General features: G+C 45.9%; 1 protein-coding gene across 1 annotated transcript in view; it reads right to left on the bottom strand.

The window, feature by feature from the left end:
- Positions 1-27,793, bottom strand: part of LOC144817672 (uncharacterized) — a 207,389-nt gene that overhangs the window by 62,920 nt on the left and 116,676 nt on the right. Inside the window, exons 5-8 of the mRNA XM_078674402.1 lie at positions 25,572-26,293; positions 10,450-15,914; positions 4,838-5,057; positions 2,523-2,794 (exon numbers count right to left, since the gene is read on the bottom strand). Coding sequence (XP_078530528.1) covers positions 2,523-2,794; positions 4,838-5,057; positions 10,450-15,914; positions 25,572-26,293 — 6,679 coding nt within the window. The remainder of the gene's footprint in view (positions 1-2,522; positions 2,795-4,837; positions 5,058-10,449; positions 15,915-25,571; positions 26,294-27,793) is intronic.

Below are 27,793 nucleotides of genomic sequence, written 5' to 3'. Positions count from 1 at the left end.
ATATCCTGAGCTAAATCCCACAACAATCAATATTCTTAATAAATCAAAGTCGACGCAGTCTTCTTGTATTCTTCATTTATTTTTCTTATTCAATGATGATCTTCACACTCGAGCCTAGCCAACACATGTTTCGTCTTTTGTGGTAACAACCACAGACTTCGTCAGGGCTAATTCTTTCAAGAAGTAAAGTTAAGCCAATAGGCAGACTTTAAAATCATTAAATAGGGAGCATTCCAGTTGTCGCGATTTTGCACTATGTCGAATTAACGGAGAAGGTGGATGGCCTTTCCTAGTCTCGTTCTATCAATAGAGAGTCAACATCGAACTGGTAAATATAGTGTATCCAGCGCGCACGTGTGAATCGGCGACGCCGATTCACACGTACACGCTGGATACACTATATTCACCGGTTCGATGCTATCGCACACATTGAACCAGTCTAGAAATTCAGTGATTTCCTGTTCTGTATCAGTCCAGATGAAAAAAATATAATCGATATAGCGTGACCACATATGGATGGATTAAAAAAATGCGGCCACTTCATTATGCATGTGTATCTTCTCAAATTGTGCCATGAAAATGTTCACTACAGAGGGAGCCACAGAGGCTCCCATGCTAACGCCCTTCGTCTGCTTGTATAAGCTTTTACCAAATTGAAAAGTATTCTCCAGTAAAACTAATTGTATACATTGCAGAAGAAAGGTTTTAGGGCAGGGAAGCTGGTATTCGTCAATGAACCAGTCATTGTGTTATGTATGCACTCACGCTCACTGTTTTTAAACAAAATTTTATTTTCTTGTATTAAATAAATATATTTTTTATATTCTTTTTGTCTGTCAGTATATTGAGGCTCTTTGTTTATCGATCTCCTTTGCGTAACCTAATTTTTGACAGGTATGTTGTTTCCTAGGAATTATTATTATTAAAATACTCCTCGTTTTGGGACAGTGAATTACTTTGTTACATGACCTAATTGAAGAGGGAAAGAAGGAGCCACATATCACCGAGCTGTCAAGAGTACACACCTCTACATCCACCGTCGCCTTGAGTGCATTGAAGGCTGGTGGGGCTGGGAAGGAAACCACTGTTAGAGGTCTCTTTGTGACCACAGAGTCAAGGAAGGAGATTTTGCATCACTACTTAAACATCTGGCAGCGAGAAGCTCCATGTTACTCGTTACCAGTGAAAAGATACAGCTGTTTCTGGGATGTGATAGTATGGACGGGGTCTGGACACCGCAGGCAGGTCCTGGACAGCTGGGCTGCAAGCTCCCTTAGAGCCTAGATGCAGCCTCAACTTGCTGGCACTAGTCCTTTGCCTCACACCACACTGAGGATTCCCCTTGGAACGAAAATACCTACCCTTCCAGACCATACGCAAACTGGGCAAAAAAATAATAAATTATACAAAATGACCACAATTATACAAAACTATATAATTTACTTAAATATAAACAATATTTTGAATGCCTAGATCCACAATGCAAATGACTTTCAGATGGTGATGTCAGTGGAGGTACCTATAAACTCACTTTCAGACCCAGACATGAAGACAAGGTTATTTCCACTGCCCACTAACACCCTACACATGTGAAAAGTCACACGCGTGTTCTCAATGTTCTATGAAGGATCTATTTGATAAATCATTCTTTCATCACCCACCTTGAATACTCATCAGCGGTGCCCACCACTGCCCACTAACACCCTACACATGTGAAAAGTCACACGCGTGTTTTCAATAGTCTATGAAGGATCTATTTGATAAATCATTCTTTTATCACCCACCTTGAATACTCATCAGCAGTGCCCACCACTGCCCCGTAACACCCTACACATGTGAAAAGTCACACGCGTGTTTTCAATATTCTATGAAGGATCTATTTGATAAATCATTCTTTCATCACCCACCTTGAATACTCATCAGCGGTGCCCACCAATGCCCACTAACACCCTACACATGTGAAAAGTCACACGCGTGTTTTCAATATTCTATGAAGGATCTATTTGATAAATCATTCTTTCATCACACACCTTGAATACTCATCAGCGGTGCCCACCACTGCCCACTAACACCCTACACCTGTGAAAAGTCACACGCGTGTTTTCAATATTCTATGAAGGATCTGTCTGATCAATCATTCTTTCATCACCCACCTTGAATACTCATCAGCGGTGCCCACCACTGCCCACTAACACCCTACACATGTGAAAAGTCACACGCGTGTTCTCAATCTTCTATGAAGGATCTATTTGATAAATCATTCTTTCATCACCCACCTTGAATACTCATCAGCGGTGCCCACCACTGCCCACTAACACCCTACACATGTGAAAAGTCACACGCGTGTTCTCAATCTTCTATGAAGGATCTATTTGATAAATCATTCTTTCATCACCCACCTTGAATACTCATCAGCGGTGCACACCAATGCCCACTAACACCCTACACATGTGAAAAGTCACACGCGTGTTCTCAATCTTCTATGAAGGATCTATTTGATAAATCATTCTTTCATCACCCACCTTGAATACTCATCAGCGGTGCCCAGCATGTGCATCAACACGATGTCTTGTTCATCTGAGCTCATCCTGCTCAGGCAGTTCTTGCTCTTTTCTTGGGATATGGCGCTATTCTTTCGGTTGCCACCGGAAGTGCCTTGTCCGATGTCTTCCACCATGCCCCCAGCAGGTGCGTCTGCTGCCTGGATTGTGTACCTCCCTGCGGTGGTGTAGAGCTTCTCAAACTCCAGCTGCTGCTTCACCAGGCGTCCATATCGATCCAGGTTCTCAGACACCTGCCACAAGTTGGAACAAGTAGGAGACAGGAGTCAAGTGACATGTAGAACTTGACCTCCGCCAGATCTAGGTGAGAGTAGATACATAGCTTCAATCTCTTATTCTAACCTTCCTGGGGGCATCAAGGTTTTGAGCTCCCTCATCAGTGGAGCATAAGGAAAGGCAGCACGACTGTGGCACGCCCTTCGCGTCAGAGGCTTGTAGCTTGTACTGTACACCCAGCCCAGCAACAGCCTCATTTCCAGGTACCTAGCCTCTGCTGTACAGCCTGACACATGTGTGAAGAAACTACTTCGGAATGCTATCCTTCTAACACTTCATCCCAGACCTGGCACATCTGAAGACTTAGGCACAGGTTCCTCAATCTAAGGAGTCTGGACCCTGGATCCACTCGCGGATCGCGGACTAAAGGAACAAGGACGATGTACATGTCCGGCAGGTCTAGCTCAATAGAGACTGGTAGGAAGTGCTCTCCAGACTGACCGAACCATCACCCTGAAGGAGAAATACAGAATAAAACCAAACAGGTACAAAAGAGACGAGGACAAAAGCAATAGGAGATCTGGGCTGGGTAAACAGAAGAGGTGAGGGGGGGCTGGGTCAACAGAAGATAAAGGGGGAGCTATGTCAAAAGAAGAGGTGACTGGAGAGCGAGGAGAACAGAAGAGGTGAGAGTAGAGGGTGGCTAGATCAACAGATGAGGTGACAGGAGGAGAGGCTGGATCAACAGAAGAGGTGAACAGAGGGGGGGTAGGACCACAGAAGAGGTGACAGGAGAGGGGGGCTAGGACCACAGAAGAGGTGACAGGAGAGGGGGCTAGATCAACAGATGAGGTGACAGAAGGAGAGGCTGGATCAACAGAAGATGGCAGGCTGAGTCAACAGAAGAGGTGAACAGAGGGGGGCTAGGACAACAGAAGAGGTGACAGGAGAGGGGGGCTAGGTCAACAGAAGAGGTGAGAGTAGAGGGTGGCTAGGTCAACAGATGAGGTGACAGGAGGAGAGGCTGGATCAACAGAAGATGGCAGGCTGAGTCAACAGAAGAGGTGAACAGAGGGGGGCTAGGACAACAGAAGAGGTGACAGGAGAGGGGGGCTAGGTCAACAGAAGAGGTGACAGGAGAGGGGGCTAGGTCAACAGAAGAGGTGATGGGAAAGGGAGGGCTGGAGTCAATAAAAGATGACAGGAGAGCTAGATCAACAAAGGAGTTGACAGGAGAGGGGGGCTCGGCCTAAACTCCTCTTGCAGAAAAGTTTCTCATCCATGGCATCAGACGATCTAATGGTTGCCTATAGAAGATGATGGGGGACATCTAAATCCTGTCCACTTTTCACTCATTCATTAGGAGAAGTAATGATGATATGGAATGAGCGCCTAGAAGGAAATGGGAGCTCACATTGCTGCGTGAACTGTAGCGAATGAATTACAGTCGCCAGTATTCATCTTGTGGGCAAAACTGCCTGCTTCTTTGTGTACCCCTAGAAGATAATATCATTAGTATGCATGAGCAGGAGGCTATTCATTCTGATTTTTAAACTGATGAGAAAATAAATGATACTGTAAAACTACCTAAAATAATTGATGAATATTAGTGGAGATAGAGAGGATTGATTCAATAGGACGTCTGGTTGTTACCAAAGTCGAAAGATCGTGGGACACTCCAAACGGGGTCACAGTCCTTCTGCTGAGGCACTCCCTAATAAAAGATTGCCCTACACACATATATCTGAAAGAAGACTGTGGTGCTCATAGGGGTGGGTGGAAACTTTAACTTCCCCTAGGCTCACTCACACTCTGACACCAGAAGGGCCAGGTACTTTGCCTGTAGCAGAACATGCAGAACTGTAACTCATGCTCACCATATAACATTGGGAATAAGCATTTCAGAGAATGGTGAGACCACAAAGTCCACTAAAGGAACAGTTAATTAGACACTGACATAGAAGGAAATCATTAAACGTTTAACACTCTAAGGCCACAACCCAATCCTGTTTCTGAGAAGATAGATCAATACTATTAAATACTTTTTGAAGTTACATTACCTCCTTGTGCACCTTCTTTTTCAACTCTTCAGCTGCCTTTGTGATATCCTGTTCTCCCTGGATCCCTTTGGCCAGTGTCAGAGCATGGTAAAGGGAGTTCCTCACTTTAGACTGGTCTGGAATCACAGACCCATCAGCAGGTACCAAGCTGAATTGTCCTCTGTATAAAGCTTCTTTTCCTTTGACACGATTCTTGATTTTGTCTGTCCAACTTGACCCACTGGAAAAATATAAACTTATTAGAGCACTTGTACAAGAATATCTGTGAACAGTGGAATCTTGGCTGAAGTGCCATGATTCTGCACCTCTCTTGCTTTTTTCTGTACTTTTCTTCTTTCTTACTGTGCCTTTCTTCCTCTTTCTGCATCTTTCTTCCTCTTTATGCATTTCTCTTGCTTGTTTCTGTACTTCTCTTGCCTCTTTCTGCAACTCTCTTTATTATTTCTGCCACTTTCTTCCTCTTTCTGTACTTCTTTTGTCTCTTTCTGTATCTTTCTTCCTCTTTCTGTACCTCTCTTACTTCTTTCTGCACTTCTCTTGCTTCTTTCTGTACTTCCCTTGATGCTTTCTGCACTTCCCTTGCCTATTTCTGCACTTCTATTCCCTCTTTCTGGACTTCTCTTTCTTCTTTCTGCACATCTATTGTCTCTATCTGTACTTCTCTTGCCTTTTTCCACACTTCTCTTGCCTCTTTCTGCACTTCTGTTGCCTCTTTCTGCATCTCTCTTGCTTCTGTCCGTAGCTCTCTTGCCTCTTTCTGCACCTCACTTGCTTCTGTCTGTACCTCTCTTGCCTCTTTCTGCACCTCTCTTGCTTCTTTCTATACGTCTATAGCCTCTTTCTGAACTTCTCTTGCTTCTTTCATGCACCTTTCATCCTCTTTCTGTACTTCTGCCTCTTTCTGCATTTCTCTTGCTTCTTTCTGTACCTCAATTGTTTCTTTCTGTACCCCACTCTCTTCATTCTGCATCTCATGCTTCTTTCTGCATCTCTCTTGTTTCTTTCTGTATCTCTCTTGCTTCTTTCTATAATTCCCTTGCTTCTTTTTGCACATCTCTTGCTTTTTCTGAACTTCTGCTTCTTTCTGCATCTTTCTTCCTCTTTCTGGCCTTCTCTGCCTCTTTGTGCACCTCTCTTGCTTCTTTATGTACTTCTCTTGCCTCTTTCTGTACTTCTCTTGCCTCTTTCTGTACTTCTATTGCCTCTTTCTGTACTTCTATTGCCTCTGTCTGTACTTCTATTGCTTCTTTCTGCACTTCTCCTTCTTCTTTCTGTACCAGTCATCCTCTTTGCACACTTCTCTTGCTTCTTTAGGCACCCTTCTTGCCTTTTTCTGCACCTCACCTGTTTCTTTCTGTAACTCTTTTGCTTCTTTCTACAACTCTCTGGCTTCTTTCTGCAACTCTCTGGCTTATTTCTGCACCTCTCTTTCTCTTTCTGCACCTCTCTTCCTCTTTCTGCACCTCTCTTGCCTCTTTCTACATCTATCTTGCTTCTTTCTGCACTTTAATTGTTTCTTTCTACACCTCAATTGCTTATTTCCGCACCTTTCATGTCTCTTTCTGCACCTCACTCTTCTTTCTGCACCTCTTTTGCTTCTTTCTGTACTTTTCTTGTTTCTTTCTGCACTTCTGCTTCTTTCTGCGCCTCTATTCCTCTTTCTGCACCTTTCTTCTTTTGGCACATTTTCTTCTCATTTCTGCACTTCTCTCACTTTTTTCTGTACTTCCATTGCCTCTCTCTGTACCTCTCTTGCTTCTTTATGCACCTCAATTGTTTCTTTCTGCACCCCTTTCACTCCTTTCTGTACTTTTCTTGTTTCTTTCTGTACTTTTCTTGCTTCTTTCTGTGCCTTTCTTCCTCTTTCTGCACATTTCTTCCTATTTCTACATCTTTCTTCCTTGTTTCTGCAGTTCTCTTGCCTCTTTCTGTACCTCACATGCTTCTTTCTGCACCTCACTCTCTTCTTTCTGCAATTCCCTTGCTTCTTTCTGCACCTCTTTTGTTTCTTTCTGTCATTTTCTTGCTTCTTTCTGCACCTTTTGTCTTCTTACTGTACTTTACTTTCCTCTTTCTACATTTCTCTTGCTTCTTTCTGTAGCTTTCTTCTTTTTGTGCTTCTCTTGCCTCTTTCTGCACTTCTCTTGCCTCTTTCTGCACCTCTCTTGCCTCTTTCTGTGCTTCTCTTTCCTCTTTCTGTACTTCTCTTGCCTCTTTCTTCACTTCTATTGTCTCTTTCTGCACTTCTCTTTCTTCTTTTCTGCAACAACCTTCCTCTTTTTACACTTCCTTCTCGATCACCCCCTCACAGGACCTCAACAACAATCTCTCTCAATTCCTCAACAACAAAATCACCACCATTTATAGCAACTTCAACCTACAACCAGACCAGACTGACTTCAACAAATGCCTCTTGATCACCTATAATAATGAAGGGGAATAGCTGAAAGCAGTATTGTTGGCAAGATTTATTTCTGCTTAAGTATTTTGATTTTATGGTGCACTGTAAAATAAAACAAATTAATTTAAGTTGCTGGTATCATAGTGAGTGCTTGGAGGGAAAGGATTGATATGGGTTGTTTGGCTGTCACCTTGGAGCAAACGAGTAATGACATTGCTACTATATAATAAATGTTATGTTATACTGTTTTGTAAAGCGCACAGCTACTCTGCAGAGTGTCCCAGCCCTAGGCAGTGGGAGACAAACCAGGCAACTGGATTAGCTGTTAAAGAGCAAGGGTTTTAGTTTCCTCTTGAAGATATCCAGGCTGCGTGCTAGATGAAGGTCTAGTTGGAGTTTATTCCAATAGAGTGGTCCCAGATAGCAAAAGGACCTCCCACTTCTTCTGAGGCAATTGATGCGGGGCACTCTTGCAAGGTACGCTGAGGCAGAGCGAAGGGTGCGTGGTGGAATATATGCGCTGATCCTCTGTCTGAGATATGACATGGCTGTCTTGTGCTAGGCCTTGTGCATATGGACCATAGCCTTAAAGACCACCCTCTTTTTTACCGGGAGCCAATGAAGGGCCCTCAAGTGAGGGGTCATGTGGGACCTAGGTGGCAGTCTCACCACTTGAGTTCTGCACCAATCGCAGTCTGTTAAGAAGATAGTCTGAGAGACCAAGGTACAAAGCATTCCCAAAGTCGAGTCTCAACGTAATCAGGGCCTGCACTACCGTTCTACCATCAGACTCAGATAGAAAGGTAGACATTTTTTTAACATGCGAAGCACGTTGAACCAGGATCCAACTCGGGATTGAGTCTGAGGTTGGAAGTAGAGGCAGCTGTCAATTTTGATCCCTAAGTTCTTTACGCAGTTTTGTGGGGAATCAGGGTGCGGCACATCGCTCGGCCAGCAGGTTTCCATAAAATTGTGAGGGACATCTCCGATGGACACGAGCTCTGTTTTATCTGAGTTGCACCTCAGATGGTGCAAATCCAGCCAGTGAAACAGCTTGGTGAGACATCGTGAGATCAGATTCCCATCTAAGTTCTTACCCTTCTCACAAGCAAAAAAAAGGTGCGTGCCATCTGCATAACAGATGACTTTTGTGCCTAAGGACTCTGCGAGAGTTGCTAAGTGCATCAGATATAAATTGAACAGGGTGGGACTGAGAGCTGAGCCCTGTGGAACGCCCACAGACAGGGGGTTGGCTTGTGAGGTGTGGGGCGGCAGCCATACTTCCTGAGTCCATTTGTCCAGAAATTATGATAACCAGTTTAAGGCCGAATGTCTGATCCCTATCTTATAAAGGTGCTCACGCAGCTTAAGGTGGGGCACGGTGTCAAAAGCAGCTGTAAGGAACAGCAATATAAGCATGGCTATGCCCCCAGTGCCTAGAGTGCTCCGAACATGCTCCACCACTTCAAGAAGTGCAGTCTCCATGCTAAAGTGAGGGCGGAAACCGGATTGGCTGGGGTGGAGTATTTCATTGTCTTCCAGGTAACTGGAAAGTTGGCAATGAACTTCCTTCTCCAGGATCTTGGAGAGAGCAGGAAGAAGGGAACTGGGCCTATAGTTTACTGCTTGCTTAGGGTCCACTGCTGTTTTTTATGCATCGGGAGCACTTTAATCTTTTTCTAAGCTAGTGGGACCACACCTGTTGCCATCAAGGTGTTAAATATGTAGTTCACAGTAGCATTGATGGAAGGTGCCACCATCTTTAACACTGTAATTGTACAGGGGTCAAGGGGAAGCTCTTTAGTGCAGAGAGAGAAAGAGAGAGAGACAGGAGAGAATGCGTCTTAGGATAAATACCTGAGAGGAGACGCAGGTTCCCTACACTCTGGGCTCTGTAGGTAGGGAGTATGTGCACTATTTTGAAGCTATTTAGAATGGTCTTAATTTTTTCACGGAATAAAGTATCTAGTTTGTCACACCAGTCAGCCGTAGGGGTGCAAACTCTAGATGTGACAATGGTGCGAAGGAATAAATCGACAATTTTAAAGATTTCCTTTCCTTTATTGTCAGCTTGCTGAATCCTAGTGTCATAGAAGCTCTTTTTAGCTAGGTGCACCTTCCCCTGATACTGCTTCAGTGCGCACTTGTATTGAGCGTTATCATCAGGGTGATACTTGCGTCTCCATGCTCTCTCAAGCTGCTTGCAATGTTTCTTCCATGCGCTAGGCTTGCCATTGAACTAAGGAGCCGACGGGTACAATCTGGCCTGAGATTTCATTTTAATGAGGACCAGTGAGTTAACAGTCTCACAAATCCAGCTGTCTAGGTGTGCGGTATCCTCTTCCACGCCATCAGTCAGGACTGGAATGTACATAGTAAGAGCATGATTAATAGCGTCTATCTGTGACTTACGGAAAGCCCGGCAGGAGGATGAAGCATTGTCTTTCGACAGTGACTTAAGGCTGGTCTGGAGCCGTGCAAGGTAAGTGGTCCATCCATGGAAGAGAGGTAGGTTGTGATACCGCCAGGTCCAAATTAGAAAAAAACCTGGTCAAGAGTATGTCCGGCTTGGCGAGTAGGGCCGAAGACCAGTTTTTCCAATGTCAGAGAGTTCATGATTTCTAAGAGAACATTGTCTTCTTGTCCTGATGCGTGGTCCAAATGGACATTCAAATCTCCAAGCACCACTAATTGTTTAAGCCCTAAAGTTTAGCTTTCAAAATCCACCCACATAAAATCTTCATTAATTTACGATCTGTTCTCTATCTCCTTAATGAGAGAGACTTGGACCACATCTTTCAGAATGTCGGGGTATGATACTGAAAAGACTTGGCTTTTCAATTAACCAAACTATCATAGGCAGGGCAATGCACACACACCTGCCCAGAGTCAGGATACATTGCGGGTGATAGTGCGCTTTACAAATACACATAACATATCCCTATGGAGAATCCCACAGGATGTGTTGCAATGGAGGGGGTGGTGGGTATGTCTGCATCCACCTCCAGGAGGGAGACAGTTGGATTCTGGGAGACCCCTGAGGCGTCGCATAAACCAGGATCACTGGGGCGGTCTATGGGACATCTCAAACTGATTCATGAAATATGACCTTTGCCACAGTCTCATTTCGAGACCTTTTTGTATCAATTGTGAAAAAATAATCCCAACACCGAAATATGAATGAATAAATTACAGATGTTTGGTGCCTTACCTTTCATCACTGTCCTTTACTCTCTGCAGCTGGAGGGTGATGACGCCAGCTGTGGAGTCCTTGCCCGGGTAGACCTCCGTGGAGATGTTCTTCTGATTCTCGTCCACCATGATGACCTTGATGCCTTTTCCTTCCAGAAGGTCACTCTTTGTCAGGATGTTCAGGTCCAGCTCTGTGGCCGGGCAGCTTGTGTCCTCCATTTTCTTCACATAGTCGTTCACCTCCTTCTGCTCCGCCTCCGTTAGTTTAAGCTTTTCTCCATCGTCTGGCGTCTTCTTCATCTTTCTTTTGTGCTTTTGTTCTATGAAGAAGCGCTCAGTCTTGTTTCTCCCCAGGATATTGTCGATGGTTTTACCAACATGTTGATTAATTTCTCTGCGGATAGGATTGTTTATCAAAGTTGTTAATCGATTTGTGAATACACTAAGCAATTCATCATTTAATAATTGGGCTACCGTATCTAATAATTCAGTTTTCACTGTCTGTACATCAGGGAAATTGTGGCGTCCATCTTCCTTATATTCAGCTACAGATGAAAGCTCACCACACTTCTTAACCATAAAAGGTATGACTCTTGTTTCAATCATGCCTTGAGTCGGGGCAGAATTTATCATCTGCACAAACTCAACAGTGCTTTTACCAATCTCAACACTGAGCTTGAAGCCTTTCTGGATGGCTCCTTTCACCTTGGCTTTCTCCAGAATTTCGAGAATACCATTTTCCATGGTCTGGAGGTAAGTAAACATCTTACTCATTGCGTCGAAGTCATCGTTAACATCGGCGACTGCAGATTGGCAAACCCCTGCCATTACATTCTTCATGATCTCTCTGTGGGCTGCTCTCACCTGGAAGGTAGTTGGGGTTTCGGTCTGAAGAGCTTTTTCTGGAACCCCATTGACTATTACAAACTTGACCATCATCTCGTTCAAAGATTGATCTCCCTTGACTGATTTTGAGATCATGTCTTTGAATGCTTTCTCAAAGATAGCTTTGAAGACGGCTTCAAGCCCTTTGTCCATGCCGTATTCCAGGCCTTTTAGGGACCCTTGTTTGGCGATCTCTTGACCAGCATACTTTGCTGCGTGCACAAAATTTTTTTTCAAAGCAGAATTGGAGGCGAGCGTCTTGATGGACCTTGCTAGAGACTCTTTAGTCACGGCAGAGGCTGTTGATTTTGCTGAAGTAGCAACCGTAGAAATTAGAGCTTTACCTGAACGAATTATATCATCAGCGACAGATGCAAAGGTTTTGGCTCCAGTTATCAGGCTTTTTGAGACTTTGATGACAGTTTCAGCTACTTTTTTGATGGTGCTGAATCCTGCAGTTATGAGTGATAGCCCAATACTAATGGCTTTGGATATTGCCCATTCTGCCCAGTCAAAGGTGCCTTTTATCATCCCTTCGATCCCTGATATCATGTCCGACACACCCTCAGAAATCAGACCCATTCCGAACTGACTAGCCGTCCCACAGGTGAGAACACAGACAAGAATCCCAGCGAGAACCTGCAGAGCTCCAAGAATAAAGCAGATCAGAGCATCAATGCAGAATTCTGGCTTCTTCTCCACTTCAAACACAAAGGACAGGCCGTAGTCATACAGCACAGTCATCTCATCAGTGGTGATGAGGCCACAATCCGTTGACAAAGAGAAGACAGCCTGGTCCTTGGTGATAGCGTTGCTTTTGCTCTTTTGAAGCTCAGTTAGCTTTGCTACAGTCTTATCAATGTAATCGATCCAGGACTTGAATAGACTCTTGCGCGTCTGCATTTGTTTTGTGAAGTTGGGATCGTCTTTGTTGTGAGGTTCAAACTTGGCTAAGCAGGACATCTGGCAGTAAACAATGGTGTTTGACACTTCCGATACATAGATTTCAATCATTTTCTTTGATTCTTTCAAGAGATCCATTGCCTTCTGCATGTAGCCTGCCTGTCCCAAATTGATTGTAATGTAGGCCTGATTGTATAGCGAGACGGCACGGTACACTCGATCCGTCTTCTCAGCTTTCTGCCAGAATGATAGCGCCCCATAATCCGATCCTTTATTCTGAGTGTGGAGGTACATGCGATCCATAGCCTGTTTGATGAAGTCGTAGAAGTTATCTGATTCCCCTCGCAGGAGGCTGTCTGCCCTTTTCTGAATCACTTGGCCAAGGTCTGTCTTTAGCTGATTGATATCTTTATGGTCTTCAATGTCTTTTTCATGTAGTGTGAGCCAAAGGGCCCAGCTCTCCTTTAACGCATTCAGAGCCGGGCGGTAGTCTAACTTTGTCTTTGAGTAGTCAATGGTGTCATCACGCATCAGCAAATCGGAAGCCATATAGATATCTCGTTTTTCCTCCTTATTATAATGACCTTGGAAAAGATTTAGATTTCCACAAAAGTTCTCAAAGAGTTCCTCTCGCATCTGTACTTCCAAGAGCTCATCGTTTTCCATGTCTGCAATTCGCTTCTTTTCATAATCTGCTCTGAGCTGTCTCATCACCTCGATGGGTTGACCCTGATACGATGGTGACAGATCTGTGTAGTTTAATATCATCTGGACCATCCCTGGGTTTCCTTTGCGAGAGGTTCTACCGAATATTTGTTTTTCGACTCTCATGTTCGTAGGGAAATGGGTGAGAATCACAAAGAGCCCTCCACTTTCATTGACGTCTTTAGTGATTTTTACATCCGTGCCTCTTCCTCCGAGGTTTGTGGCAATGATGACATCTCCTGGAGCAAAGATTCTCTTTTCAATATTGTGCTTATCACTTCTGGTGTACATAGTTATTTTATCTGGATTGCAAACCTTAAATTCTATCAAATCTTTTTGCAGCCTTTCTGATATTATCATATCTTCACAGACAACTAAAGTCGCTTGACCTCTGCCCCACGGATTTGAACTTGTGCGCTCCTTTACGTGCTCACAAATGCTTTTGATCCATGGATCACGTCCTCCTTCGACCTGGAGAATGGGCAGTTCCGTTTTTTTCGTATGGCGGTGAGTAGGCATAATATAGCAAGACACCTTGTAGTGTTTTTTAAGAAACTCAACCTCTGCCTCATCCCCTAGGGTTCCCGAGACCCCGAACATGCCTGTACCTTTAGTGTATCGCTGAAGGAAATGGAAATTTGACATGAAGTTGGTGACATTTGACAGTGGTGAGATCGCCAGCTGGTGCTTCATCTCCAGGAACTGCTGTAAGCCGTCACCCCAGCGCTTGTTCTTCTCAAGCACACCGGTGGCTTTGAAGTCCACTGGGATGATGTTGTGGTATTCGTGGATGGGTGTGGTGGGCTTCACATGTCCTGTGTCTGTGGCTGATTCTATCATGTACTCTCGATCCTTTACCATTGTGAGCGCCTTCAATGCATTTTCCACCAGGGTCTTCACCCTGTTCTGTGTGTATTCCTTCAGGTAGGCTGGCAGGAGAATAAAGTTCTCATCCTTATTCTCTTGTTTATCTGGTGGCTGGTAGGTATCGGAGTACCTGACTCTGGATTCCAGTTCACTGACGGCTCCTGCCACCAAAGCCTTTTGGCTCATCAACTCACAGGCACGGCCATTTTTCAGGAGAAGAATTTGGACCTTGTCATGATCAGATGTGGCTATTTTGTCCAATGAGGAGTTATCCAATGTGCAACTCATCTCAAATGCAGATGCTTTACCATCCTTCATCTCATAATATTCAAAAACAACAGCATCTTCAAAGACTTTCTGAAATATAGATAAGAGATTTCTTTGCTGCTCAGGTTCAAGTTTATCCATGAGTTCTTTGATTGAAGAGTCTTGTGGTTGTTCCGTGTCTGGCTGATCAGACTTATCCAGAGTGGACTGAATCTTCTTTACATCCTCTTCAGTGAAGAACCCCAGCTGCAGTCCCGGCAATAGAATGTCGAGAGGGGAGAAATGCTCGGATGTGTTTGGCCCCATGACTGCTGTTGCAGCAACTTTGTGAAAGTATTGTGTTCCTGTGGCCCAAAGAATGTCACCAGTTTTGGCCTCCTGGATACGTTGGCAAGTGCACATCTTTGCCCAGATGGCTGCCAGCAGTTGTTCTAAGTGCCGCATTCCTGTTGCAGCATGTGAAAGGTATGTGACTTGGACGCCGCTGTCTAAGGTCATATAGTCCACTTCATCCACAATGGATATGTCAAAGGTCCGGTCTCCTCTGGTTTTGCGTTTTTCAAACTCTTGTTTTAGAATGTCAGCAGCAAAGTTTCCGACAGTGCCGTACACAATATCAGCTGCATACGCCTTTTTAATTGCCTTATCAATTTCTCTTGAGTCAGTACATTCATCTAACCCTGGTGGTGGCACAACGCTACAAGACACATCAAACATCTTGTAGAGCTTGCTCCATTCCTCTTGATCTCGACGGGCAAGTACTGGTGAACTTGTGATAACATCAACCTTCTTCCCTCGGATGGCATGAACAAGGGCGAGCATGGCCACGATGGAAGATTTACCCTCTCCAGTAAAGATCTCCAAAAGACAACCATTGCATGCAGGGTCTTTAGAAATGAGAAGAGTCAACAGAGATGCGAGTTGAGTCATGCGTGGAAAATATCCCTCAATCTTTTCCCCCGACTGATTTACAATAGTTGTAGTGTCCTGAACAGCCACACACAAACCAATCAACATTTTCACAAGTGTCTCAATATCAGGATTTTCAAAGTCCATTGATCTGGTCATGGCTATACCTTCTTTCTTCATATTTTCATCCAGATCTAGGGTTTGATATGCTGGAAGTCGATTGCCAACTTCACTGAGCACTTGTTCGAGGATAGAAAGAACCTTTTCAGGATAATGGTTTTTCCTCATTTCCGCTAGTATGGTTTTGAGGTCCTTGTCTTTCTCATTCTTTACATGTTTCTGTAGATGCAGCTCAGGATCCTGCTCCTTCAATGATGCAATGGTCATATTTATATCAATCTGGTACGTCTGTACGCGTTGGAGGATTGATTTCACTTTCTCTAATGAAACTTTGCTCTCCTGCACCTTGAGAGCAAATAGAACTGACTGGATTGGGGTCCATGTTCCACTGAATAATATGTGTCCAAGTAGGTCTTGGCTGTCGCTGGAAAGCTTGGCAAACACTACTCTTGATAGTTTCCCAGCTAAGGTTTTGTTTGTTTTGTAGAGTATATCCAGGATGCGTATAAGGTAGCTGGATTTACCATCTAGTTCCTCCTTATGCTGCAGAATGTTCATCATCTCTAGTCCAGCACCCTTCAGTGTCACTTGGACTGTTGCCTGAAGGAGATTCAGGTGTTCAGTCAGCGACAAGTTGTCATAGTCAAAGGCCTTATCCAAGCTCGCATGACACCAGATGGGTATGTCCTTTTCCAAGAAGTATTGAGCAATGAGCTGCTGCTGTAGTCTTTTCATCCGTTCGCCAATGTCCTGTGGTGCGGGACCTTCCTCTTCTTTCATCTTGATATCAAGTAGGAGCTGGTTAAATTTCTTCAGAGTATCCTCCTCCTGAAATAAAGGTAAAAAGGACAGGTTACTTCCTTTGACTCTACAACTTTAAAGTTCTATCAGAGAGGAAACCACCCCTCCCTGCACCATGACAGAAGAAGCACTTTAATCATCACTTGGTGCCTAAGCTCCTTCTGGTTCCCTTGAGTATTTGCGTTTGTCCCAAAGCTTGAGGGCTGAGGGTTGCGCTACAGTGTACTATCATAGGTATGCTGAAGTATGTCAAGTGTTGTTTCTCATGGAATGTGTTAGCATGGAAACCTGTCTGAAGAAGTACAGACAGTGCCCCAGAAGTTTCCCAACATCCCTCCAAATGGGGGTGATTGGAAGAGCAGTCTCAAGAGAACTCAGTTGCGTTGGGTGCACTTCACACGTTTTTTTCCAATCACACTTCGTCATAGCACTAATAGGTATGTTTCTTTCTACATCTTCCTTTTAGACCATTCCATCTTGCTCACACCAGCTCAGGTACTTTACGTGCACTACCTTTATCTTTATTTGTTGCCACTTTCCACTCTACCAGCCCCTACTATGGGATCTCATAATGTCCAGTAACCTTACTACTAGTAGGCTCCTGGTCGGTTATAATTACTTTCATCGGTCTCAAAAATAAGACAGACACATATCATATTACATTAACTCCCCCCTTGTTTAAGCCTGGTGACCATTTCAACAATGTCTTTAAGTTTTCTGTGTATTAATTTGCATTTTATCACTACAAGTCACCACATACGTCACCACTTTGATATAGATACCTTCACTGAATAGTTCAAAATATCACCAAACACACCAATTTTTAGATATCGGCATCTCTACAGGTCAGATTTAAGTTTACGCACAGATGTCTCCTCTGTGTTTCTGTTTCACCTACACCTTTTCACATATTGCTGGTTTTGATAATGTGTTTAGGGTTTCCACGTTTAATGGGTGATATGCACAAATGTCACCATACGAAAGGAGTCCGATTCCACTGTGAGTTGGTCCCCTTCAAGGTTGCTCATGTTTACTTTTGTATCTGTTCCAGCCCTGAAGAGTCAATGGTTGATTAACACCCTGACGAAACACGTGTCGGCAGGTTGCTCTATGCTGACTAAATCACAACACAAAGAAAAGTAAAAGAAATTTGGATCAACTCCTCTGGAATTGTTATTTAATGGACCCTTGTCTATGGACTTACACTTAAGGATATAAGTTCCTGTATTGACTATTGTTTTGAGTGCCCAGGACTTGGTTGTACTTTGTTATAGAGTCTGATGTTACATACAGAGTTTAAAAAGTGAATCTGAATTCCACCTGAAATTAAATACTTTACGATCCTCCTAGATGTTACCCACAGACAGATCTGGATCAATTCTATACCTACTATTGCCCCTTCCTTCTCTCTTTAATCACCTCTAACATTTACTATATGTCAGACAGTTCCACTGAAGGGCCTGTCGAGACATCATATGTTGCTTTTCTTTCGCATGTCAACTGTTACCAACCATCCGGGTCTCTACGCTGCAGATATGTATATCTCAGAATGGACCCGTGTGTTATTAGACTCTTTCTAATTTGTTTGCTCTTTATTGTTTATGAAAAATGCTCAATAAAATAATCCTGAAAAAAAAAGTGTGAATTCACAGAGACTTACAGTCAGCAATGTATGCACATCATTAAGGTGCATGAGGGGGTGGTTTAGGGGTACTTCCCTTGCTGGTTAGAAACAGGACGGAACAACAGCATAGCATTCTGTATCAAACAACAACTTATGATTCTCCTGTGGTCTGCACCAAGATGTAGCCTATCACTCAGTCCAGGGGTTACAGCGCTTCGATACCCGCTTGGGTGATAAGCTGTGCTATACAAGTCAGACTTGATTGATTGGCCACTCCCAAACATTGATTTGTCGGTCTACACCAATACATAGCCTATCAATCAATCCTGAGGTTATCAATCACACACAGAGCATTCGCTGGTGGTCTACACCAGGGTGTAGTCCATCAGTCAATCCTGGGATTATCAATTCCACACTGAGCATTCATTCTCTCAAGATCTACACCAGGGTGTCGTCTATCAATCAATCATAGGGTTATCAATCCAACACAGATCATTCTCTGGTGGTCTACACCAGGGTTTAGAGTATCAGTCAATCCTGGGGCTATCAATCACACACAGGGAGTTCTCTGATGGTTTACACCAGGGTGTCGTCTGTCAATCAATCCTGGGGCTATCAATCACACACAGGGCAATCTCTGGTGGTCTACATCAGGGTGTCGTCTATTAATCAATCCTTGGGTTATCAATCCCACACAGAGCATTCTACTTTGTATTTCACTATCAATCGGTCCTTGGGTTTTCAATCCCAATCAGAGCATTCTCTGGTCGTCTACACCAGTGTGACGTCTATCAATTATTCCTGGGGCTATCAATCACACATAGGGATTTCTCTGGTGGGCTACACCAGGGTGTCGTCTATCAATCAATCCTGGGGTTATCAAATCTAAGAGCCTATGCGCAGAAGTGATACCCCAGGTCAGTGTCCATAGAATAACACGGGGAAGTCGCGGTTGGTGTTTTACTGTTTCAGGACCCTTCCCAGAGGACCCTGAGGACACCTGTTGGAATAAGGGAGGTTGGAGGACACCCCCAGTCATACAACTGACCCGCCACCTCGAAGACAACAACATCCTGGACCCGTCCCAATCCGGATTCAGACGAAACCACAGCACCGAAACAACCCTCATCCCCGCCACAGACGACATCAGGCACCAACTAGACAACGGTGAGACATCAGCCCTCATCCTCCTGGACCTATCGGCCACCTTCGACACGGTCTGCCATCACACTCTAAATACACGCCTCCAAGAATCCGGTATCCAAGAGAAGGCCCTTGACAGGACCACGTCCTTCCTCTCCAGCAAATCCCAGAGCGTCCGCCTCCCACCCTTCCGATCCGAAGCCACAAATATCATCTGCGGCGTCCCCCAGGACGCTGTTCAACATCTACATGGCCCCTCTCGCACAAGTGGCCCGCCACCACAACCTCAACATCATCCCCTACGCTGATGACACTCAGCTCATCCTCACCAAGGACCCATACCCCGCCAAAACCAACATACACGACTGAATGAAGGCCATCGCCAACTGGATGAGGAGCAGCCGTCTGAAATTAAACTCAGACAAGACGGAGGTCCTCATCCTCGGACCCAACCCCGTGGCCTGGGATGACTCCTTGTGGCCGACCACTCTGGGAACAGCACCGACACCCACCGACCACGCACACAACCTAGGATTCATCCTCGACTCCTCCCTCTCCATGTCCAAACAGGTCAACGCCGTCTCCTCCTCCTGCTACAACACCCTACGCATGCTCCGTAGGATCTACAAGTGGATTCCGACCGAAACAAGAAGATCAGTGACACAGGCCCTCCTCAGCAGCAGACTGGACTCCGGCAACGCACTCTACGCCGGAATCCCAGCCAAACACCTATGACGACTACAGCGCATCCAAAATGCCTCCGCCCGACTGATCGTCAACGTCCCTCGCCGCAGCCACATCACCCCCCACCTGAAAAACCTACACTGGCTCCCCGTCAATAAGAGGATCACCTTCAAACTCCTCACCCACACACACAAAGCACTCCACAGCGCCGGACCAGCCTACCTGAACAGCAGACTCAGCATCCACACCCCCACCCGCCAGCACTGCTCCGCCAGCCTAGCCATCGCCGCCCTCCCCCGCATCCAACGAACAACCTCAGGTGGTAGATCCCTCTCCTACCTTGCCGCCAAGACCTGGAACACCCTACCTACCTACCTACGGCAGACCGAAGACCTACTCGCCTTCAGAAGACTCCTCAAGACCTGGCTCTTCGTGCAGTAGCGCAGCTCCTCCTCCCTCTTAGCGCCTTGAGACCCTCACGGGTAAGTAGTGCGCTTTACAAATTCCTGAATGATTGATTGATTGATTAACTGGGGTGGTGGAGTGAGCTAAAGAATGATGATGGATTAAACCCAGATCAGTTGACTGGGGGTGAGCGTTTGATTTGCTCCAATTCACAATTAGGGGAATGCGTCCTTAGGCGGCAATGGGCCGCGATGAAATCCCAGTCTCTGTTATAAAACAAATTGGACCCCTTGGGACTAAGATTATGTGCCCAGTTTTTAAAAGCTGCTATTAACCCCCCTCTCCCCCTCCTGGATGGGGAGTGTCATTGTCTCATTTTTTAAAAGCTGCGCGAGCGGAGCGTTTGCGTTTGGCACTACATTGATGCAGTCTCGTCCGGAAGCCTTGCAAGTGGGCAGCCTGAGATTATTGTGGTTTGAGCTTTTGAGCGCCATAATAAATTGCAAGCTCATGAACGGAAAAAAAGTTTGCTTCTCTCCAGAGAAGACGGAATTCACGAACTTCATGCTGCGCGGGGTATCAGGATTCCGCAAACTCTGCGCGTGGAGGGGAGTTTACCACCTGGGCCTAGATTTGATCCCGGAACAAACACATCTCACAATACAATATCTGCATGTGATGGGGGCACCCAGAAGCCTAATCCACTGGCTCACTAACTCATTGCGCACACACGCGGTGCAACTCGTCATGCCTCTAAACTGACGTTGAAAGACAGATCTGACTCACCCCTGCACAGACAACGAATGGTCCGCAATACTAGAAAGCCCGGTCAGTTTCCCACGGCATGCCCATTTCCTACTCATCCAATTTTGCATCATCCACAAAGCCTATCTAACCCCTGATAAGATTAACCGCTACTTTCACTGTACAGAAGCCACCTGTCCCTGTTGCACCCTAGTAGACACTAACCTCCTACACATGTTGTGGGCCTGCTCGTCCTTACATCAGTACTGGTAAGGGGTCACCTCACAATTGTTCGATTGCACAGGGTGCCCCTTGCGGCACACATGGGAAATATGCCTCCTAGGCTTACACCACTGGGGCCAGAAACACAGGGCTACCTCCTGCTTCATCGACCTGGGGTTGCCAATGGCCAAACATTGCAGTATTAGGAAATGGAAATCGCCCATGCCCGGCTCTCACCGCCTGGGCAAAATCCACTATTACATGGGCTCATGCAGGAAGTGTGGCCCTGCACAGAGAGGCACCGAGGGCTTGCGAAAATATCTCATTGTGGGGAAACAACCTTTACAACGCAACTTTTACCACTCAGTGCCTTTATGATTCAACTTTTACAACACAAACCATTACAACGCATTGCGCTGGGGGGCGCTCTAGGATAGGGAATAGGTTTAATTTATTGTCCAACACCTTCCCTACTATCCACGGGGACTGGAGTTGGAATAGTAAATTAAACTATTCACTATCCAGCACCCCAAAGCGCTATGCGTTGTAAAGGCATGCGTTGTAAAACTAGCGATGTAAAAGCATGATTGGTAAAAGCATGCGTTGTAATGTCATACATCCCTCATTGTGACCAACTGGGACACCATACTGATTGAGAACCCCCTATCGACACCCTAGACCACTTACCCGAGACCAGAGTGGGGGCAGCAGGCATACAGGAGGAACCCCTGCTCCACAAAACCTGTGAGATACCCACTCCCCACAACAACCGACCCCATAAACCGTCGCCATACAATATCACATGCACATGGGTGGAGGGGTTGCGGATACGGGTTCCACAAATTAAAGTTTAAATGGTTACTAACTCAACTCTTTTCTTTTAACTGAGTACTGCTGAGTCCTCCCTTTGCTATGAATACTGGAAGCAAATCTCAGCTCTGCTGCACTTGTTTATGACTTAGATAAGAGTTATGGGCTCATGCACCAGATGTCATCTTTCACAGATTGATTGAAACTGACGAGCTCTTTTGTTGGATAACACTGTAAGTTGCGCATGATGAGATAATGTGTAAATGTAATGTAAATGTAATGTAATGTGTAAATGTGTAAATGTGTTGGACTTGTAAAGCGCACAGCTGCCCGTGAGCGTCCCGGCGCTGAAGACCGCTGGGGAACCCATCCTGGCTTTCCCTGTGAGATGGTCCCTTCTGGGTATCTCCAAGGTGGAGCCAGGCATCCCCGGCGTCTGTGGGGGGCCGTTGTAGAGATGAAATGAAATGAAAATGTGTTTTATAAAGCGCAGATGGCTGCCCAAAGGCGTCCAAGGGCTATGACTGACGGTGTACAGACAGCTGGGCAAATAACAGAAACAGGGGAAAACAAGTCTATTTATTAAACAAAAAAGTTTTCAAGTGCTTCCTAAAGGAAGTGAGATCTGGGTTGGACCTTAAATACAGGGGTATGCTATTCCATAGCCTAGCAGCATTCAGAGAAAAGGAACGACCTCCCGTTCTGGACCGTTTGACCTTTGTCACGACAGCACGGAAAGCATTGGTAGACCGTAGCTGTCTGCTAGGGAGGTAAGGGGTGATTAAGGAGCGACTGATCGCTGGGCCAGTTTCCCAGAATGACTGATGGGCAACACAGAGGGATTTAAAACTAATCCTATCCCTAACAGGAAGCCAGTGCAGTCTTTTTAATCCGGGTTTAACAGAAGTCCTACGGGGGATTTGAAGCAGGGTCCGGGCTGCACAGTTTTGGATCACCTGTAGTCTCCTCAATGTGAAGTCAGGGGCTCCAAGGTAGAGTGCATTTCCAAAGTCTAATCTGGAGAGAATCAATCCCTGTACAACAGTTTGTTTAGCCTCAAATGGTAGTAGGGGGAGAATCTTCCTCAGCATTCTAATGAGGCCGAAGCAGGTGGCGGATAGCACGACAGCTTGATGGTCAAACGTTAAGAACTTGTCCAGCCAAATGCCTAGGCTCCTAATAGCATCCTTGGGGACTGGAGGAGGGCCCAGGCAGGCTGGCCAAATCGGGCCAACAGCAGATGGAGCCGAGCGTCCCAACAGCATAACCTCTGTCTTGTCCCCATTAAGTTTGAGACAAGACAGGGTCATCCAGCTGCTGACTTTACTCAGACAGCCCACTAGGTCCACCGTGCCCGCAGGGTCCTCGGCCCGCGTCAAAGAGACCACCAGCTGGGTATCGTCCGCATAGGTAACGATCTTAATACCATATGGATGGACGATCCCAGCCAGCGGCCTCATGTATGCGTTAAACAACGCGGGCTAAGCGAGGAACCCTGCGGAACTCCACAGTCTAGGGGTCTGCTAGTGGAGGTGATGTTTCCCTCAAAAACCTGAAAATTTCTATTGGTCAAGAATGACTATGCCATTTCAACGCTCCTCCTTGAATCCCAATATCCTGGAGACGCTGCAATAGGATTTCATGGTTCACAGTGTCAAAAGCGGCACTCAGATCGAGGAGGATGACTGCCACCGATCCTCCCCGATCCAAGATGCCACTTGTTTCCTCCAGGACCGCCAATAAGGCGTATTCTGTCCCATGCTTGGGGCGGAAACCAGTTTGTGAGGGATCAAGAAGAAGGTTCTTCTCTAAAAAATTGGTCAGAAGGCTGTTAATGTATTTTTCTAGTATCTTACTGACTCAAGGGAGCAGGGAAATGGGGCGATAGTTACTGAAGTTGTTAATATCTATATTAGGTTTCTTAACGAGTGCTCTCACCCTAGCCTCTTTCCATGCAGATGGAACTGTGTTGGTAGAAATTGAGGCATTAAGTACCTCCAGTATGACAGGAAGGATGGTATGGCTAACAGCCTTTGAAAAGCTCGGAGGGCGGGATCACTGGGAGAGCCCGATTTAACCTGGGCCATTAAGGTGGCTAGTAAGTACAAGTGCAACAAAAGGAACTTCTCCAGCACAGGTGACAAATTATCTATGGTGTCGTGTTTAGGGTGCACCAGAGTGGCTACTGAGATGTTTGAATGGGTGGTTGGGAAAGAAGAATAGATAAGATCTACTTTATTATAGAAGAAGTCAGCCATATCATTACAACGGGTTTGTAAGTCATCACTATTTATAGGGGGCTGGGGGAGAGCAGTGAGACTTTTTACAATCCGGTAGATCTCCTTGGAGTTAGATCTAGCTTCAGAGATCTTTTGTGTGTAATACCGAGATTGAGCTTTCTTAATCTCCAGCTTATAGTCCCTGATGGAATTCCTATATAAAGTTTTATCTGGGTCGGTGTAGCCCAGACGCCATTTCAGCTCTAGCCTTTTGCACTTACGTTTAATCTCACTAAGCTCCTCAGAATACCAAGGTGCCGAGATCCTGGATCTTTTAGCCCGAGTTGTCTTGACTGGGAGTATGGTGTTCAACGATTTGGTTATCCAATTATTAAATGCATCATTAGCTACCGAGGGATCTGTAATAGTGGGAGGTATTGTAGCTTGTAGTTCATCGGCCCACTTATCTATTGGAAGTTTAGACCAATTTCTTGCGTCCCGTAGTCCTGTCATAAGGGCAGGAGGTTTGTAAATGTGCCAGGTTAGCGGGACTAATCGATGGTCAGTCCACGGGAGCGCAATAGGGGGCTCTGCCACCAGATCAAGGCAATTACTAAATACAGGGTCCAGCAAATGCCCTTTTATATGTGTAGGTAATAGAACAAGCTGGGTTAGCTGTAATGCAGACAGACCAGCGATTAGTTCTTGGGCTGCGTGGTCGCCAATGTCCTCAAAGTGCATATTTAAACCGCCCAGCAGTGTGAAATTGGCAGAGATGGCAGCAAGGTCTGCAACTGCTGAGGGCAGAGAATCTATGAACTGTCTAACCGAGCCAGGAGGGCGGTAGACCAAATCTCAGGAAAATTTAAAATTTGGTGACAGCTCCAGACTAAACGACATGCTTTCACAGTCCAGGAAGGGGGTGGGGACGCAGCGGCAGATATAGCTATCTTTGAACACTATTGCTAAACCGCCGCCTTTCCCAGATGAGCGGTCTGCCCTAGCTATTTGGTAACCCTGCGGCAATGCTTGTATAAGATAGGGCTCCGAGGACGGGGTCAACCATGTCTCAGTAAAAAAAACTACATCCGGGTTGAGCTCATCAAATAATAGGGATACTTCTGTTTGGTGCTTAGACAAGGACCGACAATTAACAAGAAACATCCTAAAAGAATGCTGGGGTCCAACAGTTGTGGTAACTTTAAGATGAGAGTGGCAATGTTGACAGTGGGGGGGCAGATTTAGAGGGTGATACAGGTGGTCACATAGTTCCTTTACAGGAGGTCTCAAACTAAGCAGCTCACTGGAGTTGTATCCCCTAAAAAGGCCTTGAAAATGGGCAGGGCTCGTGGCCCCTGGTCCCGTCCGGTCGCCTTTGGCGCGCCCGCTGCGCCCGCCCGCTTCGCGGACGGGATGACAACATCCTTTTATTCAGTGTAGAGGCGGGTGGGAGGCGTCCAACAGCTCGAGCGCAAACCCTGAATCCCCCCAATATGGCCTCCTAGAGCCCTGCCTCGCAGATGAGGCAAGCTTAATGCCCAGAGTTGCCGAGTGTGATCCCTGGTTAGACCAGGCACCGAGGCGAGAATTGTCGAGTCCGCTGACCCTGGTCCACGACCCTGCCGCGTCGGGAATTGAACCCTGGTCCCGGGCCGTTCTCTGCTTTCGGGTCTGCCGCCTCTAACCAGTGAGCCACACCTCTCCATAATGTCACATGTATTGTGTACCGGAGTTGTGAGATGTGTTTTTAAGGAAAACAAAAAACAAAAACAATAAACAGATTCAAACAAAAAAACATGATAGGTTTGGGATGATGTGTGGGGTGTACAGTACCTCATGCGTTTCGATGTCGTCAGCGTCATCTTCCACGGCGTACTGCATGATGTGCGAGCGCTCTTGGAAGTTGGTTCGTCCTCGCTGGTGGCTCATTTGTTTTAATTTTTCTGATGTTTTTGTCAACTTTTCCTCCAGGGATTTGCTTTCTTTCTCAATCTCTTCAGCAATCCTTTTCTCCCTTTCCAGGCGTTCATGTTGTCGCTTCTCTTCTTCCTGCTGCTTTCGCTCTGCCTCCGCTCGGCGTCTTTGTTCTTCTTCTCTCTGCTGTTGTTCTTCTCGCTGCCTTCTCTCCTCTTCTTCTCGCTTCCTTCTCTCCTCTTCTTCTCGCTTCCTTCTCTCCTCTTCTTCTTGCTTCCTTCTCTCCTCTTCTTCCCGCTTCCTTCTCTCCTCTTCTTCTCGCTTCCTTCTCTCCTCTTCTTCTCGCTTCCTTCTCTCCTCTTCTTCTCGCTGCTTTCGCTCTTCTTCTCTCTTCTGTTGTTCTTCTTGCTGCCTTCTATTCTCTTCTTCCGTCTTCTGTTGTTGTTCTCGTTGCCTCCTCTCCTCTTCTTCTCTCTGCTGTTGTTCTCGCTGCCTCCTCTCCTCTTCTTCTCGCTTCCTCCTCTCCTCTTCTTCTTGCTTCCTTCTCTCCTCTTCTTCTCGCTGCCTTCTCGCCTCTTCTTCTCGCTGCCGCCTCTCTGCCTCCTCGCGTTCCTTTGCTATCCGGTCTTCCTCCAGTTTTACTTAAAATGGAGTGAGAAAAAAACATATAAGCCAAGAGTCTTATTGCAGTCAGCACGTAAACAAAATGGCCAACCTGTAGCATTTACTAACAGAGACATTTATTACCATTTAATGATGCTGTAATCACTGCATGAATTGTGAGTTTAACTATAAAGCTAGCAGGAGGACCACAATGCTGGCCACTGCACTTACACCTCTTAAGGAATACAAGGTTCATGCCTTATAAAGTAAATGCATGTAGACTGTTGTGTAAACATTGTACGATTTCTGCTTCCCTGAGGAACAACGTCTATACATTTTGGGGATTTCATTTAAGAAATCATTGTATTCTGAGGGGCTTATTTATGAGAGGCCTGCATCACTTTTGCACCACGTAAAGTGGTACATGCGTGACGCAGGGCTCTCATTTCAATTTATGAAGCCGCACAGAGCCACTCTGCGTGGCTTTTAGTGGCCTCGTAAATCATGAGGAAGACGGCACAGCGGTAATTGCTGTGTTGCCTTACTCTGCATGGCTTTCAGTGGCCTCGTAAATCATGAGGAAGACGACGCAGCGGTAATTGCTGCGTTGCCTTACTCTGCATGGCTTTCAGTGGCCTCGTAAATCATGAGGAAGACGGCACAGCGGTAATTGCTGCGTTGCCTTACTCTGCATGGCTTTCAGTGGCCTCGTAAATCATGAGGAAGACGGCACAGCGGTAATTGCTGCGTTGCCTTACTCTGCATGGCTTTTAGTGGCCTCGTAAATCATGAGGAAGACGGCACAGCGGTAATTGCTGCGTTGCCTTACTCTGCATGGCTTTTAGTGGCCTCGTAAATCATGAGGAAGACGGCACAGCGGTAATTGCTGCGTTGCCTTACTCTGCATGGCTTTCAGTGGCCTCGTAAATCATGAGGAAGACGACACAGCGGTAATTGCTGCGTTGCCTTACTCTGCATGGCTTTCAGTGGCCTCGTAAATCATGAGGAAGACGGCACAGCGGTAATTGCTGCGTTGCCTTACTCTGCATGGCTTTTAGTGGCCTCGTAAATCATGAGGAAGACGGCACAGCGGTAATTGCTGCGTTGCCTTACTCTGCACTGTGATGCTTTCCATGGGTCCATTGCAGTGGATTTTCCCACGCAGCACCCATGGATTTTGACACTTTCCCCGCCTTACGAGTACCTGTAAGCCTGGGAATGCGTCAAAATACTATGCCTCTTTACATGAGGCATAATAAGGAGAAATAGCTTCATTTCTCCTCCTTTTTTACTCTTTTCATGTGGACTGCTTTCTGCAGCACACATGAAAATAGGAATACTCTTGTAGGGATTCTTTTTTGTGCAGGAAGGTGCTTGCTCCTTCCTGCACAAAAATAGTCCAGCCTACAGCACAGGCACCCTTGCACCAAGATGCAAGGCAGTGCCGGCTGGTGGATTTTGAAAGTTGTGGGGCGAAAAATGTGCACCCTAATGTAATAAGCGAACGAGCGCAGGGAGTGAGCCAGAACTGCAAAAGA

The sequence above is a fragment of the Lissotriton helveticus genome, chromosome 2_1 (genome assembly GCF_964261635.1).
Source record: "Lissotriton helveticus chromosome 2_1, aLisHel1.1, whole genome shotgun sequence".
NCBI classification, from domain to species: Eukaryota; Metazoa; Chordata; class Amphibia; order Caudata; family Salamandridae; genus Lissotriton; species Lissotriton helveticus.
The sequence above is the reverse complement of the archived record's forward strand: the minus strand, read 5'-3'. Positions and strand labels throughout refer to the sequence as shown.